We start from the raw sequence: 15,949 nt of genomic DNA, 5'->3' as shown, positions 1-15,949 counted from the left end.
TCCTTCCTTCCTTCCTTCCTTCCTTCCTTCCTTCCTTCCTTCCTTCCCTCCCTCCCTCCCTCCCTCCCTCCCTCCTCCCTCCCTCCCTCTCTCTCTCTTTCTTTCTCTTTCTTTTCTTTCTCTCTTTCTTTTTTTTTTCATGTGTCTTTGTCTGGTTTTGCTATCAGGGTAATAATGGCTTCATGGAATGAGTTTGAAAGTATTCCTTCCTCCTCAAATTTTTAAAATAGTTTGAGGCCAGGCGCGGTGGCTCACGCCTGTAATCCCAGCACTTTGGGAGGCCGAGACGGGCAGATCACGAGGTCAGGAGATCGAGACCATCCTGGCAAACACGGTGAAACCCCGTCACTACTAAAAATACAAAAATTAGCCGGACACGGTGGTGGGCGCCTATAGTCCCAGCTACTTGGGAGGCTGAGGCAGGAGAATGGCCTAAACCCGGGAGGCGGAGCTTGCAGTGAGCTGAGATCGCACCACTGCACTCCAGCCTGGGTGACAGAGCGAGACCCCGTCTGAAAAAAAAAAAAATAGTTTGAGTAGGATTGATATTAGTTATTTAAATCTTTGGTAAAATTCATCAGTGAAGCTATTGAGTCCCAGGCTATTCTTTGCTGGCAGACTTTTTATTTTGGCTTTGAACTTGTTACTTATTATTGGTCTGTTAAAGTTTTGAATTTATTCATGGTTCAACTCAGTAGGTTGCATGTATCTAGAAATTTATCTTTTTTTTCTAGGTTTTCCAATTTATTGGCATATACTTACTCATAGTAGTACCTAGGATCCTTTGAATTTCTTGGTATCATGTGTAACATCTCCTTTTTCATCTCTCATTTTATTTTATTTCAGTCTTCTCTCTTTTTTTCTTAGTCTGGCTAAAGGTTTGTCATTTTGTTTATCTTTCCAAAAAATGAACTTTTTGTCTTTATCCTCTGTATTGTTTTATTTGTTTCAATTTCATTTATTTCTGCTCTGGTCTTTATTTTCTTCTGCTAACTTTGGGTTTGGTTTGCTCCTGCTTTTCTAGTTCTTTAAAAGGCATCATTAGGTCATTTACTTGAAGTTTGTATGTTTGTTCATTTGTTTGTTTGAGACAGAAGCTCACTCAGTCACCCAGGCTGAAGCGCAGTGGCCAATTTTGGCTCACTGCAACCTCTGCCTCCCAGGTCCAAGAAATTCACATGCCTCAGCTGCCCAAGTAGCTGGGACTACAGACATGTGCCACCATGCCTGGATAATCTTTTTGGTATTTTTAGTGGAGATGGGGTTTCCCCATGTTGCCCAGGCTGGTCTCAAACTCCTGAGCTCAAGCAGTCCACCCACCTCAGCCTCCCAAAGTGCTGGAATTACAGGCATGAGCCACTGCACCCAGACTTTTTTGATGTAGGCACTTACATCCCTCTTAGTACTGCTTTCACTGTATCCCACAGGTTTTGATATGTTGTGTTTCCATTATTGTTTCAATAAATTTTTTAATTTTCTTATTAATTTCTTAGTTGACCCACTGGTTATTCAGGAGCATATTGTTTAATTTTCATGTGTTTGTATAGTTTCGAAAATTCCTCTTGTTATTTATTTCTAGTTTTATTTCATTGTGGTCAGAGAAGATCCTTGATATTATTTCAATTTTTTTAATGCTTTAAGACTTGTTTTGTGACCTAACAGGAGCTATCCTTGGGAATTATCCATGTGCTGAGGAGAAGAATGTATATTCTGTAACCATTGTGTGAAATGTTCTAAATATCTATTAGGTCCATTTGATCCATAGTGCAGATTAAGTCTGATGTTTCTTTGTTGATTTTCTGTCTGGATGATCTGTCCAATGCTGAAAGTGGGGTGTTGAAATCTTGTGCTATTATTGTAGTGGAGTCTGTCTCTCTCTTTAGCTCTAATAATATTTGCTTTATATATCTGGGTGCTCCAGTGTTGGGTGCATATATATTTACAATTGTTATATTCTCTTGCTGAATTGACCCCTTTATCATTATATAATGACCTTCTTTGTCTCTTTTTATAGTTTTTGTCTTTTTTCTTTTGAGACAGAGTCTCACTCTGTTGCCCAGGCTGGAGTGCAGTGGCGTAATCTGAGTTCACTTCAACCTCCACCTTCTGGGTTCAAGCAATTTTCCTGCCTCAGCCTCCTGAGTAGCTGGGATTACAGGTGTGTGCCACCATGCCAGCCTAATTTTTGTATTTTTAGTAGAGATGGGGTTTCACTGTGTTGGCCACACTGGTCTTGAACTCCTGACCTCAGGTGATCTGTCTGCCTCAGCCTCCCAAAGTGCTGGGATTACAGGTGTGAGCCACCACACCCAGCCTAGATTTTGTCTTGAAATCTGTTTTGTCTGTTGTAAGTATAGCTATTTCTGCTTTTTTTAGTTTCCATCTGCATAAAACATCTTTTTCCATCCCTTTATTTTCAGTTTATGTGTGTCTTTATAGGTGAAGTGTGTTTCTTGTAGGCAACAGATCATTGAGTCTTTTTTTTTTTTAAATCAATTCAGCCACTCTGCATCTTTTGATTGGAGAGCTTAGTCCATTTACATTCAATGCAATTATTGATAAGTAAGGACTTACTCCTGCCATTTTGCTATTTGTCTTCTGGTTGTTTTGTGGTCTTCTCTCCCTTCTTTCCTTCCTTCCTGTCTTCCTTTTAGAGAAGGTGATTTTCTCTGGTGGTGTGTTTTAATTTCTTGTTTGTTATTTTTTGTGTATCCATTGTATGCTTTTAGATTTCAGGTTACCATGAGGCTTACAAATAATATCTTATAACCCATTATTTTAAACTGATGACAATTTAACACTAATTGTGTAAACTAATAAACAAAAAGGAAACTAATAAAAACTAATACAAACTTTAACTTTGTCTCCCCACATTTTAACTTTTTGTTGTTTCTATTTATATCTTATTGTACTATGTCTTGAAAAGTTGTTGTTATTATTATTATTATTATTCTTTTGAGACAGATTCTCACTCTGTTGCCCAGGCTGAAGTGCAGTGGCATGATCTCAGCTCGCTGCAACCTCTGCCTCCTGGGTTCAAGTGATTCTCCTGCTTCAGCCTCCCGAGTAGGTGGGATTATAGGCGTGTGCCACTATGCCCAGCTAATTTTTGTATTTTTAGTAAAGATGGGGTTTCACCATGTTAACCAGGTTTGTCTCCATCTCCTGACCTCGTGATCCACCCACCTTGGCCTCCTAGAGTGCTGGTGTGAGTCACCGCAACCAACCCGTAATTACTATTTTTTATTGGTTCGTCTTTTTGTTTTTATACTTAAAATATGAGTAGTTTACATACCACAACGACAGTGTTATTATATTCTGTGTTTTTCTGTGTAGTACTTATTGTTACCAGTAAGTTTTGCACCTTCAGATTATTTATTTATTTATTATTATTTTTTATTTTTTTGACAAGGTCTCACTTTATCACCCACACTACAGTCCAGTTGCTTGATTATAGCTCACTGTAGCCTCCTAGCCTGAAGTGATCCTCCTGCCTCAGCCTCCCAAAGTGCTGGGATTACAGGCATGAGCCACTAGGCCCAGCCAATTAAAATAATTTTTTTTTTGTAGTGATGGAATCTCACTGCATTGCCCAGGCTGATCTCAAACTCTTGGGTTCAAGCAGTTCTCCCACCTTGGCCTGGATGATTTCTTATTGCTCATTAACAGCATTTTCTTTCAGATTGAAGAACTCTTTTTAGCATTTCTTGTAGGATAGGTCTTGTGTTGATGAAATCCTTCAGCTTTCGCTTGTCCAGGAAAGTCTTTACTTCTCCTTCATGTCTGAAGGATATTTTCATCAGATAAAGTAATACTATTCTAGGGTAAAGTTTTTTCCTTCAGCATTTTAAATATTGTCATGCCACTCTCTCCTGACCTGTAAGATATCCATCGAAAAGTCTGCAGCCAGACCTATTGGAGCTCCATCGTATGTTATTTGTTTATTTTTTCTTGCTGGTTTTAGAATCCTTTCTTTATCCTTGACCTTTGGGAGTCTGAATATTAAATGCTTGAAGTAGTCTTCTTTGAGTTAAACCTTCTTGGTGTTCTATAACCTTCTTATACTTGAATATTGATATCTTTCTCTAGGTTTGGAAAGTTCTCTATTATTATTCCTTTGAATGAACCCCACCTCTCTCTCTACCCCTCTTTAAAGCCAATAATTCTTAGATTTGCCCTTTTGAGGCTATTTTCTAGCTCTTGTAGGCATGCGTCATTCTTTTTTATTCTTTTCTTTTTTGTCTCCCCTGACTGTGTATTTTCTTTTCTTTTCTTTTCTTTTTCTTTTCTTTTTGAGGTCCCAGAAAGGAAGTTTATTTGGTGAATGCTGACGGCAAACATCACCCAAGGGAGACAAGATGGGAAAGGTGCTGAGACAAGAGAGCCTAGGGAAACTTCAGGGTAGATACAAAATTCACACAGGGAAAGGCACAGACTCTGGGGAGACTGGGAAGGTCCTCTGCCATTCAGCACCATGTGGACAAGCTCTTCATAGTTGATACAACCATTGCTGTCCTCATGCCCTGCCACCAGCATCTCTACTTCTTCCTCTGTCATCTTCTCACCCAGTGTGACAAGAACATGCCGGATTTCAGCACCCATGACGGTGCCATTTCCTTCCTTGTCAGACACCCAAAGTCCTTCAACATAATCCTCATAGGTGCCCTGGTCCTTGTTCTTGGCCACTGTCTGCAGCATGGGCAGAAAGTGCTCAAAGTCCAGCACCTTCACATTCATCTCATCACTCTTGGGGTTCCCCAGGACCTTGAGCACCTCGGCGTTGGTAGGGTTCTGGCCCAGGGTGCTCTGGCCCAGGGGGTCACCTCCCCACACTGGCTGTACAGGATCTTGCCATCACCTGTTCGGTCAAACAGCTGGAAGGTCTCCTTGAACTCTGCGGTCTGGTCTTTAGTGAAGTCACACATCTTGACTGCTCAGCTCTGCAGGACCTTTTTGACTGTGTATTTTCAAACAGCCTATCTTCAAGTTCACTAATTCTTCTGCTTGATCAATTCTGCTATTAAAATACTCTGATAAGTTTTTCAGTATGTCAAATGCATTTTTTGACTCTAGGATTTCTGCTCAATTCTTTTTAATTATTTCTATTTCTTTGTTAAATTTATCTAATAGATTCTGAATTCCTTCTCTGTGTTATCTTGAAATTCTTCGAGTTTCTTCAAGACAGCTATTTTGAATTCTCTGTCTAAAAGGTCAAATTTCTCTCTGTCTCTGGGATTAGTCCCTGGTGTCTATTGCCCTGGATGGTCTTGATTCCTGTGGATGTTTGTCAGTGTCTGGACATTGAAGAGCTAGGTATTTATTGTATCCTTCATAATCTGGGCTTGTTTGTACCTGTCCCTTTTGGGAAGGCTTTCCAGGTATTTGAAGAGACTTGAGTGTTGTGACTTAAGTTTTTGGTCATTAGTGGGCCATTAGTGGGTAACCCACAATGTAACCCAGTAACGCCATGGTTCTTGCAGACTCATAGAGGTACCACCTTGGTTACCTTGAATAAGGCCTGGAAGAAGTCTTTGGATTATCAGGCAGAGACTCTCGTTCTTTGCTCATACATTATATTCCTTCTTTTTTCTTTTCCTTTTTTCCTCCCCTTCCTCCCTTCCTTTCTCTCTTTCTCTCTTTCTTTCTTTTCTCACAGGGTCTCACTCTGTCACCCAGGGTGGAATACAGTGGTGCAATCTGGGCTCACTGCAACCTGTGCCTCCTGGGTTTAAGCAATTCTTATGCCTCAGCCTCCGGAGTAGCTGGGATTATAGGCATGTGCCACCATGCCCAGCTAATTTTTGTATTTTTAGTAGAGACAGGTTTTTGCTATGTTGCCCAGGCTGGTCTTGAACTCCTGGCCTTAACTGATCCACCTGCCTTGGCCTCTTGAAATGCTGATTACAGGCATGAGCCACTGCAACTGACCCCATACTTTCTCCCAAACAAACAGCATCTCTCTCTCTCTGTGCTGAGCTGCCTAGACGGTGGAGAGGTTAAACAAGCACCCCTGTGGCCACCACCCCTGCTCCTGTGCTGGGTCAGACCTGAAGCTGGCACATCTCAGTCTCACTGAAGGCTCACAGCATGTACTACTTGGTTACCACTGCTGCTTATATAGGGTTCTTAAGTTAGCCGGTGATAAATCTTGCCAGGACTGGGTCCTTCCCTTCAAGGCAGCAGGTTCCCTTCTAGCCCAGGTTGTGTCTAGAAATGTCATCTAGGAGCTAGGTCCTAGAATGGGGGCCCCACAACTCTGCCCAGCGCCCTTTCCTAATGTGGTTGAGCTGGCATCCAAGTTGCAAGACAAAGTTTTCTTTACTCTTCTCTCTCAAGTGGAAGGAAGGGGTCTCTTTTGGATTTGCAAACTGTGCTGCCTGAACTTGAAGGAGGGGTGGCACAAGTACTCCCCTGACTGCCCCAGCTAGTGTCTTACTAAGTTGTATGGCTCCCAAATCCACTGGCTCTGAGATCAACACAGGACTAAGCCTTGCCTAAGATTTGCAGTCCTTGTGGCCTAGACAGCCTTCCAATTTTATTTAGGACCCCAGAGAACATTAGCCTATGGTGGCAAGGCTTGGCAAAACTCAAGTCCTGACCACTAGGATGAGTGATTCCCCTCTGGGTAAGGCTGGTCTAATGCTGCCTCTGTGGGCACTGGTGGAGTTCTGCCCAGTGTTGGCAGCACTGTGTTCCAATGCAAAATCCCACAATCGCTGCACTCGCCCTCCCTGAAGCACACAGATTGTCTCTCTGTGCCATGCAGTAGCTGCTGGAGAGTGGGGGAAGGGTCCTGTCAAGACTGTACAATTCAAGACAGTATTTCTTACCCTCTTCAGTGGCTCTTTCAGTGACATGAAGTTAAAACCAGGTACTATGATCGCTCACCTGATTTTTGGTTCTTATGATGGTGCTTTTTTGTGTAGATAATTATTCAGTTTGGTGTTCCTGTGGGGAGGATGATTGATGGAGGCTTCTATTGAGCCATCTTGCTTCCAACCATCCAATTTTCAATTTTTGTTTTGTTTTGTTTTTAGACAGTCTCGCTCTGTCACCCAGGCTGGAGTGCAGTGGCATGATCTTGGCTCACTTCAACATCTACCTCCCAGATTCAAGCGATTTTTGTACCTCAGCTTCTCCAGTAGCTAGCTGGAATTACAGGCATTCATCATCACACTCAGCTAAGTTTTGTATTTTTGGTACAGACGGGGTTTCACCATGTTTGCCAGGCTGGTCTGGAACTCCTGACCTCAAGTGATCCACCCGCCTCGGCCTCCCAAAGTGCTGGCATTACAGATGTGAGCCACTATGCCCGGCCCAATTTTCAATTTTTTGTATTTCTTCAGATGTTCTCCCTGTGATAAATATGTTTGCTTTAGGTTAATTTTCTCATTTGTTTGTTTTAATGGAATCATTATACAGTTTTGCAACTTTTCTCCATTATATGCTTTTGTTTGTTTGAGACACAGTCTCACTCTGTCACCCAGGCTGGAGTGCAGTGGTACAATCTCAGCTCACTGCAACCTCCGCCTCCAGGGTTCAAGTGGTTCTCTCTACTCAGCCTCCCGAGTAGCTGGGATTACAGGCATGCACCACCACACTTGGCTAATTTTTGTAATTTTAGTATGGTCTGGATTTTACCATGTTGATCAGGCTGGTCTAGAACTCCTGACCTAAAGTGATCCATGTGCCTTGGCCTCCCAAAGTGCTGGGATTACAGGCGTGAGCCACCGCAACTGGCCCTTTTCTCCATTATCTTATAGACATCTTTTCATTTTGTACATATAGTTCCAGCTCATTATTTTGCAAACTATAGTTACTTAGTATTTAATGGAAATTTGGGTGGTTTCCAATATGGAGTATAATAAACAATGCCAATTTTTGGTTTTGTAAACTTTCTCCCAGATCTCTATGTGGCTGATTTTCTCACTCCATTCAGGTTCCTGCTCAAATGCCACTTCCTCAGAAAAGCATTCCTTGATTTCACTATTTAAACTAGCACTTCCCTCCAACCCTCTACCACTTCTTCATCCCTTACTTTACTTTCTGATATCAATCTTTGTAATCTTTCCTCTTGATTTTGGAGTTTAAAATACATTTGGGTTTTATGATGAAACAAAATAATAAGGTACAAGTCTGACTACCTCTGGATCCCATTGTCCACATTCACACCATCAAGTTGTGTGCCGGGCTACCTGGAAGGATGACTCTAGACATCACACTGCTCCACTAGTCTGGCCTACCAGCTGGGTCCAGTGTGACCCTGCCTTCATCAAATCTCCCTGTTTCGCCCTTCACCTTACTCCCTTCTTACTGGGGTAGGAAGAACCAGGCTTTAAGTCAGCAGTAATAAAGTCTCAGAAGGCTGGGCATGGTGGCTCATACCTGCAATCCCCACACTTTGAGAGGCTGAGGTGGGAGCATCCCTTGGAGTGTGAGAGACTGGTCCGAGCAACATAGTGAGACCACGTCTCTACAAAAAAAAATTTTCTTTTTTAATTAGCCAGGTATGGTGGCATGTGCCTGTAGTCCCAGCTACTCAGGAGGCTGAGGTGGGAGGATTGCTTGGTCCCAGGAGATTGAGGCTGCAGTAAGCCATGATCGTGCCACTGCACTCCAGCCTGGGTGATGGAGACCCTGTCTCGAAATAAAAATACTAAAATAAAAAATATTGATAGGTCATTGGATGGATAAATTTAAAATTTTTTTAAATTTTGAAATTAAAAATAAAGTTTCAGAAATATAGTCTCAGTAACACTAGTTCTATGATTGTATGATGAAGGCATTTTTTAACCTGTGTTTCATTTTCATCTGTAAAATGTGAATAAAAATAACTCTCTTACAGAGTTCCTGTAAAGATTAAATAAGTACGTAAAGCATCTGGTTCAGTGCCTATCATATAGTTGGCATTAAAATGTTCTCCCCTCTCCCAGCTCCTGCAAAGGCACCCCAGCTCTTTGTAGCACTTAGGGCATTTCTCATATTCTGACCTGTATTAAGCAAATGTGCAGTTGGTAGGATAAGATGCTTGAACATAGTAGACACTCAATAGAGGACTGCCAAGCAGAGTTGATTTCTGTAGTTAGAAACTAGTTCATCCTTACCAGTATTTTTTTTTCTTGTATACACTCCCAATCAGCTTATCGGCTTATCATGTCACCCACAACTGGTTACTCTCTACCCAACTAGATACTGGATGAGGTCATCTCTCAATCCTGTCTGAGCTGAACAAGGCCTTTTATAGAACTTTAAAGTTGACTCACCACTGAGTCATCAAAACACAGCAATACCTAAACACACTCCTGTTGCTAACAAAAGACCAGCATGGGATGTCTGTCTTACCTCCTTTCCCTCCCCTAATGAGACAGGGCCCCTTGACTCACTGGAGAAGAGTCATCACATCTTTTGTGCTGCAGTAATCTGAACAAAGCCAGTTTAAATAATCACAATGTGGCCAGCAAATAAGTGGCAGTCCTTGTGGTCATTCAGGTCATTTCCTGTGTATGTCACTAACCCAAAAGGAGAGGCAATTAATCAATTACCTGAATATTTAATGAGTGCCTGTACTCTGTTGGGCACTCACAGTTCCCTCTGTTTATGACATTTCTGTGAAGTGAACTTTTCAGTTATTGAAACTCATTAAAAATATAGAGAACAGCAACCTTTGTGCCTCTGTAAAGGAAATAAAAAAAGGAATATTGGAGAAAATGGGGCTATTCAGTTCCATTCCAATAGAAAAGAATTACAAAATAGCAAATAGGAAGGGGTTATTTGCTAGTGTTTTAGCTAAATGCTTCAGGGAGCTATAATTTTAAAATATCTTGGTTGAGCTACTCCCTTATCTAGGAATGAAATGGTCAGTGGTATTTTCTCTTGGGAAAAGTCTTGCATTAGTACCACTGCCTGACCTATTGCAGTGGGCTATGAAGTGTTTCAAGATTAGGGGCCCTGTGTAAGACTGAGAACTGCTGAAATAACTAGGAGTAGGCCTAAGGGCTCCTTTCACAAATAAGGCTGGTTACAGCTGTTTCATATATGAACGGACACAACCTTTAAGTACCCTAGCATGGTGTCTCCTAGCTGAAGACCCCAAGTAAAACCTGAATGAAAATCTCAGATCTTCAGACATTTTGTATAGAATCCATACAATTGATATGCCCATATCCAAAGGATACAATGATCTGTCCTTGATCTATCTTAAATAAATATCAGAACAATGCATGGAAATTGCATGTTAGTAGTCCTTAAAGATTAATTCAGCATGACAAGAAATGTTTATTTTATTAAAATACAAGCTCTTAATTGGTTGTTTTTCCTGGGTTATGCTTGTCAAGTTCTTATTACATAGATACTCTGTTCTGATTTGCTCTTCCTAGCTAGTTGTGCATAAACTCAAGCCCATCCATATTAAGTAAACTTATTTTGGGGACATCAGGAGTCACATATTGCAATTACTGACTATAAAGCCATTAACAACTATGAATTTTTCTCAAACAATATTGCTATAATTGAAAGCATACTTGTAACTTTTTTTTTCCCCCCGACAGGGTGTTGCTCTGTTGCCTAGGCCAGAATGCAGTGATGTGATCACGGCTCACTGCAACCTCTACCTCCCAGGCCCAAGCAATCCTCCCACCTCAGCCTCCAGAGTAGCTGGGACCACAGGCACACGCCACCATGGCCAGCTAATTTTTAAAATTTTTTGTAGAGAGGGCATCTCCCTATGTTGCCCAGGCTGGTCTCGAACTCCTGGGCTCAAGGAATCCCCCTATCTTGGCCTCCCAAAGTGCTGAGATTACAGGAGTGAGCCACCATGCCAAACCAGAAAGCACACTTATATTTATTGAACACTATTCGCAAGAGATAATGCTAGTCTCACATTTAATAAACTGAACAATTGGCCGGGCGCGGTGGCTCACGCCTGTAATCCCAGCACTTTGGGAGGCCAAGGCGGGCGGATCATGAGGTCAGGAGATCGAGACCATCCTGGCTAACACAGTGAAACCCTGTCTCTACTAAAAATACAAAAAATTAGCCAGGCATGATGGCAGGCACCTGTGGTTCCAGCTACTTGGGAGGCTGAGGCAGGAGAATGGTGTGAACTCGGGAGGCGGAGCTTGCAGGGAGCCGAGATCGCCCCACTGCACTCCAGCCTGGGCGACAGAGTGAGACTCCGTCTCAAAAAAACAAAAAACAAAAAACAAACAAACAAAAAACTGAATAATTAGGGAAGAATTGACTTTGACTGCACTGTACTCTCAGGGTGAGCTGATGAACATGTGGTGAAATGGTCAAATAATCACATCCATCAGAGGTTATTAAGGCAAGTGACAAAGTAGAGAAATCTAATTTATACCTGGGAAGTCAAACAGGAGCAGTCTAGGAGTTACCACATTCTAGCCTGAGATTTGTATTCCTGAGGCCAATAGGCAGCTGGTAACAGAGCTGGGTTGAAATAAAGTGAGACTTGCTGTGAGAACAAGCAGAAGGAGAAAGGTAAAGATAACAAGGAAGATGAATAAAGTTGAACTCTTTAAGCATATTATTTGTCTTTTAAGTGAAAAACTGACATTTGACTAATGTGTCTTTTTTTAAAGTTAGAAATCTATCAGAGTAGGGTCTTTAGAGAAACTGATTACTTCTCCAGAACAAAGAGCATATTAATAGAAAAGATTCAGCTTTCGGTAATGGCTGACTAGTCTTAAGAAACATTCCTGAAGGCTTTGCATCACTGAGAAAATTTCGTTCCTAGTTCTGAAGGATTTCATTCAAAGTGCAAGGCTCATGTTAATAGGAATATGCATGCATATTCATGTGCTATATGTGTTAAAAATACTTGAGAAGGTAATTTAGAAATCTCAGTTTTAAATCTTCAGGGCAAGAATCTTGCTTGTTTTGTTGCTAAGGAAGGTGAACGGGTTGAAAATAGTTTAAAAGTGCTTTATGTGCTAAGTCATGAGTCTAAAGAGGATAAACGGGTTACGTTTGTTATCCCAGAAGCTAGAGGCAAGATTTTTACTCAGTTCTTACAACATTACCACAAGCATGTGGATTCTGCAAAAGTTGCCTAGCAACATTAGTTGGAAACAACATTGGTTGGAGAAAGGAACTGGAAATTTGAATTAGATATGGCCTGGGGCAGGCGGGTGTAACCCATCTCTCCAGTACAGTGTGTGCTGTACTCAGAGGAGCGTGAAATTTTAAAAATCAGAACAGTCACTTAAAATTTCAGTTAGGATGTTGCTACAGTTAAACCATAATATTGTGCCATGTTCTCAGCTTGAAGAGGCAGGGCCTGGGTTTTTCACATATTTTGGCACTTTTGTTTTAAAGATCACTGGATTTTCATTAAATTATTCCAGAAACATTTATTAAGCACTTACTTTCTCAGGGGCCAAGGCACAGTGCTGGTTGCTGGAGTTCTGAAGACAAATACAGTTTGGACCCAGCCCTGGGCAGTATGAAAACCAGACAAGTAAACAAAGTAAGAGTGTTACATAGTCCATGCTGGGTGCGGTGGAAAGTCTGGAGTAGGGAGTGGAGAGTCAGGAAAGGCTTCATAGAGGAAACGGCTTTAGCACTGAGTCTTGTTTTCAACTTAAAAAAAAAAAATTCCTTCAGCCAGGCGCAGTGGCTCACACCTGTAATCCCAACACTTTGGGAGGCTGAGGTAGGCAGATCACTTGAGCTCAGGAGTTCAAGACCAGCCTGGGCAACATGGTGAGACCTGGTCTCTACAACAAATACAAAAATTCACCAGTAGTGGCACTTGCCTGTAGTCCTGGCTACTCAAGAGGCTGAGGTGGGAGAATTGCTTGAACCCAGAAGGGGAAGTTGCAGCGAGCCATGAAAGCACCACTGCACTCCAGCCTGGGCAACAGAGCAAACCCTTGTCTTAAGAAAAAAAAAATCCTTCTTTCCCCTAGTCATTCTACACATTCATTGTGAGCTTACCTCTTCGATTTTGTGTGAGGACTTCAAAGTCCTGGGTCTGTGGACCAAGAACTCTTTCCTTTCCATCCACAACCCAAGCCCTTCTGCCTTAGCCTACTTCAAAGACCTCCCAGTTTAGGGAAGCAGACAGGTGGCAAAGTAGGAGTTGACAAAACAAAACAAAATATTGTTAAGAGTGTTTACCTTCAGGAAGGGGAACTGGGCTGGGAATTGAAGGGATAGGTGGGAGAATTTTGTACCATTTAAATTTTTGTTATTGGAGTGGGGAAAAACCATGGGGAAAAATATAAAGTGTGATGGCTGCTACCTGTACAATCTTGCATCAGATAGAGTAATAGAGTGGTGATCTCTGTTCAATTTTTTTTTTTTTTTCCTGAGATAGTTCTCGCTCAGCTGCCTAAGCTGGAGTGCAGTGGCATAATCACGGCTCACTGCAGCCTTTGTCTCTCAGGCTCAAGCGATCCTCCCACTTCAGCCTCCTGAGTAGCTGGGACTACAGGCATATGCCACCATGCCTAGCTAATTTGTAAATTTTTAGTAGAGGTGAGATCTCACTGTGTTGCCTAGGCTGGTCTTGAACTCCTGGCCTCAAGTGATCCTCCTGTCTTGACCTTCCAAAGTATTGGGATTGCGGGTGTGAACTACCACACCCAGTTCAAAATCTTAAATAGGCAAACTTATCTGCAAATGTGCCAATTTAGGAAGGGAATAAACCAACAATTATTTAAATAAGGGCTCTTTTATCACTCACAAGGGAGTGAGCACCTAATCCACATTAGAATACTGCAATAAACAAGAAACAGAAGGTCCCTACCCTAGGGGACCTTATTTTTCTAGAAGGAGATAGTAATAAACTAACAACATACTTTGAGATAGAAATAAGCCTGCTAAGGAAATAAAGCCAGATGTTGTGAAAGAGCAAAAGGTGAAGGAGGGGACGTGAGAACAGAGATACAGAATTCTTACATAGGAGGAGTTCAGGAGCATCAGTCTAGTTGTGGAGAGGTATCTAAGGGGCTTTAAAGTCCCATTTACTTAGAAGCACACTATTTTCACATGCAGTTTATGTTACAGATCGATAAAAGTAGTAGTTCGCTATTTTTATTTATGCTTCATCTTAAACAGAGAAAATGTCAATTATATCAAATAATTATATTTGTCATCAGGAGTGGCAGGAGGGGGCCCACAGCCTGGGCAACATGGTGGCTCATGCCTGTAATCCCAGCACTTTGGGAGACAGAGACGGGTGGATTGCTTGAGCCCGTCTAGACCAGCCTGGGCAACATAGTGAAACAGTCTCTACTAAAAATGCAAAAATTAGCTGGGCATGGTAGCACACATCATTAGTCCCAGCTATTTGGGAGGGTGAGGTAGGAGGATCTCTTGAGCCTGGGCAGGTCGAGGCTGCAGAGCCGTGATTGCACCACTGTACTCCACTTTGAGACAGGGTAGGCAGAGTGAGATCCTGTCTCAAAAAATAAAAATTTAAAAAAAAAGGAGTGGCAGGAGGAGAAGGGTTGGAGGGAGGGTTCTGAAAATCACTCCTTGGCTTTGGCCACTGTGGATCAGAGACTAATTCTCCTTATACAAGTCGAGAGTTCTTGTCCTCCAAGAGCTTAAAATTAAGTTTGCATGACCATATAAAAAACACATTTATACACCAGTTAGCAAATGTTGGGAGAAAAGACAGCTATTAATCCTTCACTGTGTCTTCAGTTGTGTGATCTCAGGAAATTCCCGATTTGACGTGTTAAGTACTACCGTGTGTTTCATGAAAAATTCAGCTTGAGTTTATTTAGCTTTTGAAAAGCATTAGAACAACATATATGACCAAGTGTTAACATCCATAAAGGGGCCGGGAGCCTGTAATCCCAGCACTTTGGGAGACCGAGGCGGGCGGATCACGAGGTCAGGAGATAGAGACCATCCTGGCTAACACGGTGAAACCCCGTCTCTACTAAAAATGCAAAAAATTATCAGGGCGTGGCGGCGCGCGCCTGTAGCTCCAGCTACTCGGAGGCTGAGGCAGGAGAATGGCATGAACCCGGGAGGCGGAGCTTGCAGTGAGCCAAGATCAAGCCACTGCACTCCAGCCTGGGCAACAGAGCGAGACACCCCGTCAAAAAAAAAAAAAAAAAAAAAAAAAAAATCCATAAAGGGCTAACAATAAGAAAAATAGGCAATAGAAATAAATGTTAATTATCATTAAACCCATGACAACTGTTCAACAATATGAATCAAAACAATAAAACCACATCAGCGAACATTAAATATCCACTGATGTCCAGAATTCAGAGTGTGCTCTAATCCACTGCTGGTGAGAATGTATTGTGTTTCTGGAGGGCAGTTTGCCAGTTTATATCCTTTGACTGAGGAATTGTCACTCCAGGGAGGTAGCCAAAAGAATATTTTAAAAAGGCCAGGAGCAGTGGCTCACGCCTGTAATCCCAGCACTGTGGGAGGCCGAGGTGGGGCGGTGGTGGGGGGGGATCACCTGAGGTCAGGAGTTTGAGAGCACTCTGCCAACATGGTGAAACTCCGTCTCTACTAAAAATACAAAAATTAGCCGGGCCTGCTGTGTGCTTGTAATATCAGCTACCCGGGAGACTGAGGCAGGAGAATCGCTGGAACCCGGGAACCCGGGAGGTGGGGGCTGCAGTGAGCCGAGATCGCGCCACTGCACTCCAGCCTGGGCAACAGAGCGAGACTTCGTGTAGGAAAACAAACAAACAAACAAAAAACATGGAGAAGGAAGAATATACACCACGGGGTTATTTACAACAGAAAACTGGAAGAGGCCGGGAGGGGTGGCTCACGTCTGTAATCCCAGCATTTTGGGAGGCTGAGGCGGGCGGATCACTTGAGATTAGGAGTTGGAGACCAGCCTGGCCAACATTGGGAAGTTCGTCTCTACTAAAAATACAAAAATTAGCCAGGTGTGGTGGCAGCCGCCTGTAATCCCAGCTACTCGGGTGGCTGAGGCACGAGAATCGCT

At 42.5% G+C, this 15,949-nt stretch overlaps 1 protein-coding gene across 1 annotated transcript in view; it reads right to left on the bottom strand.

Moving 5' to 3' along the window:
* The window catches only part of LOC111524680, a 24,097-nt gene extending 19,172 nt beyond the window's left edge, over positions 1 to 4,925 (bottom strand). Inside the window, 2 exon segments of the mRNA XM_026454008.2 lie at positions 4,333 to 4,818; positions 4,821 to 4,925. Of these exon segments, the coding sequence (XP_026309793.2) occupies positions 4,333 to 4,818; positions 4,821 to 4,925 (591 nt within the window).
* Between the last annotated feature and the right edge of the window lie 11,024 nt (positions 4,926 to 15,949).

The sequence above is a fragment of the Piliocolobus tephrosceles genome, chromosome 13 (genome assembly GCF_002776525.5).
Source record: "Piliocolobus tephrosceles isolate RC106 chromosome 13, ASM277652v3, whole genome shotgun sequence".
NCBI lineage: Eukaryota > Metazoa > Chordata > Mammalia > Primates > Cercopithecidae > Piliocolobus > Piliocolobus tephrosceles.
This window is presented reverse-complemented; position numbering and strand designations above follow the sequence as displayed.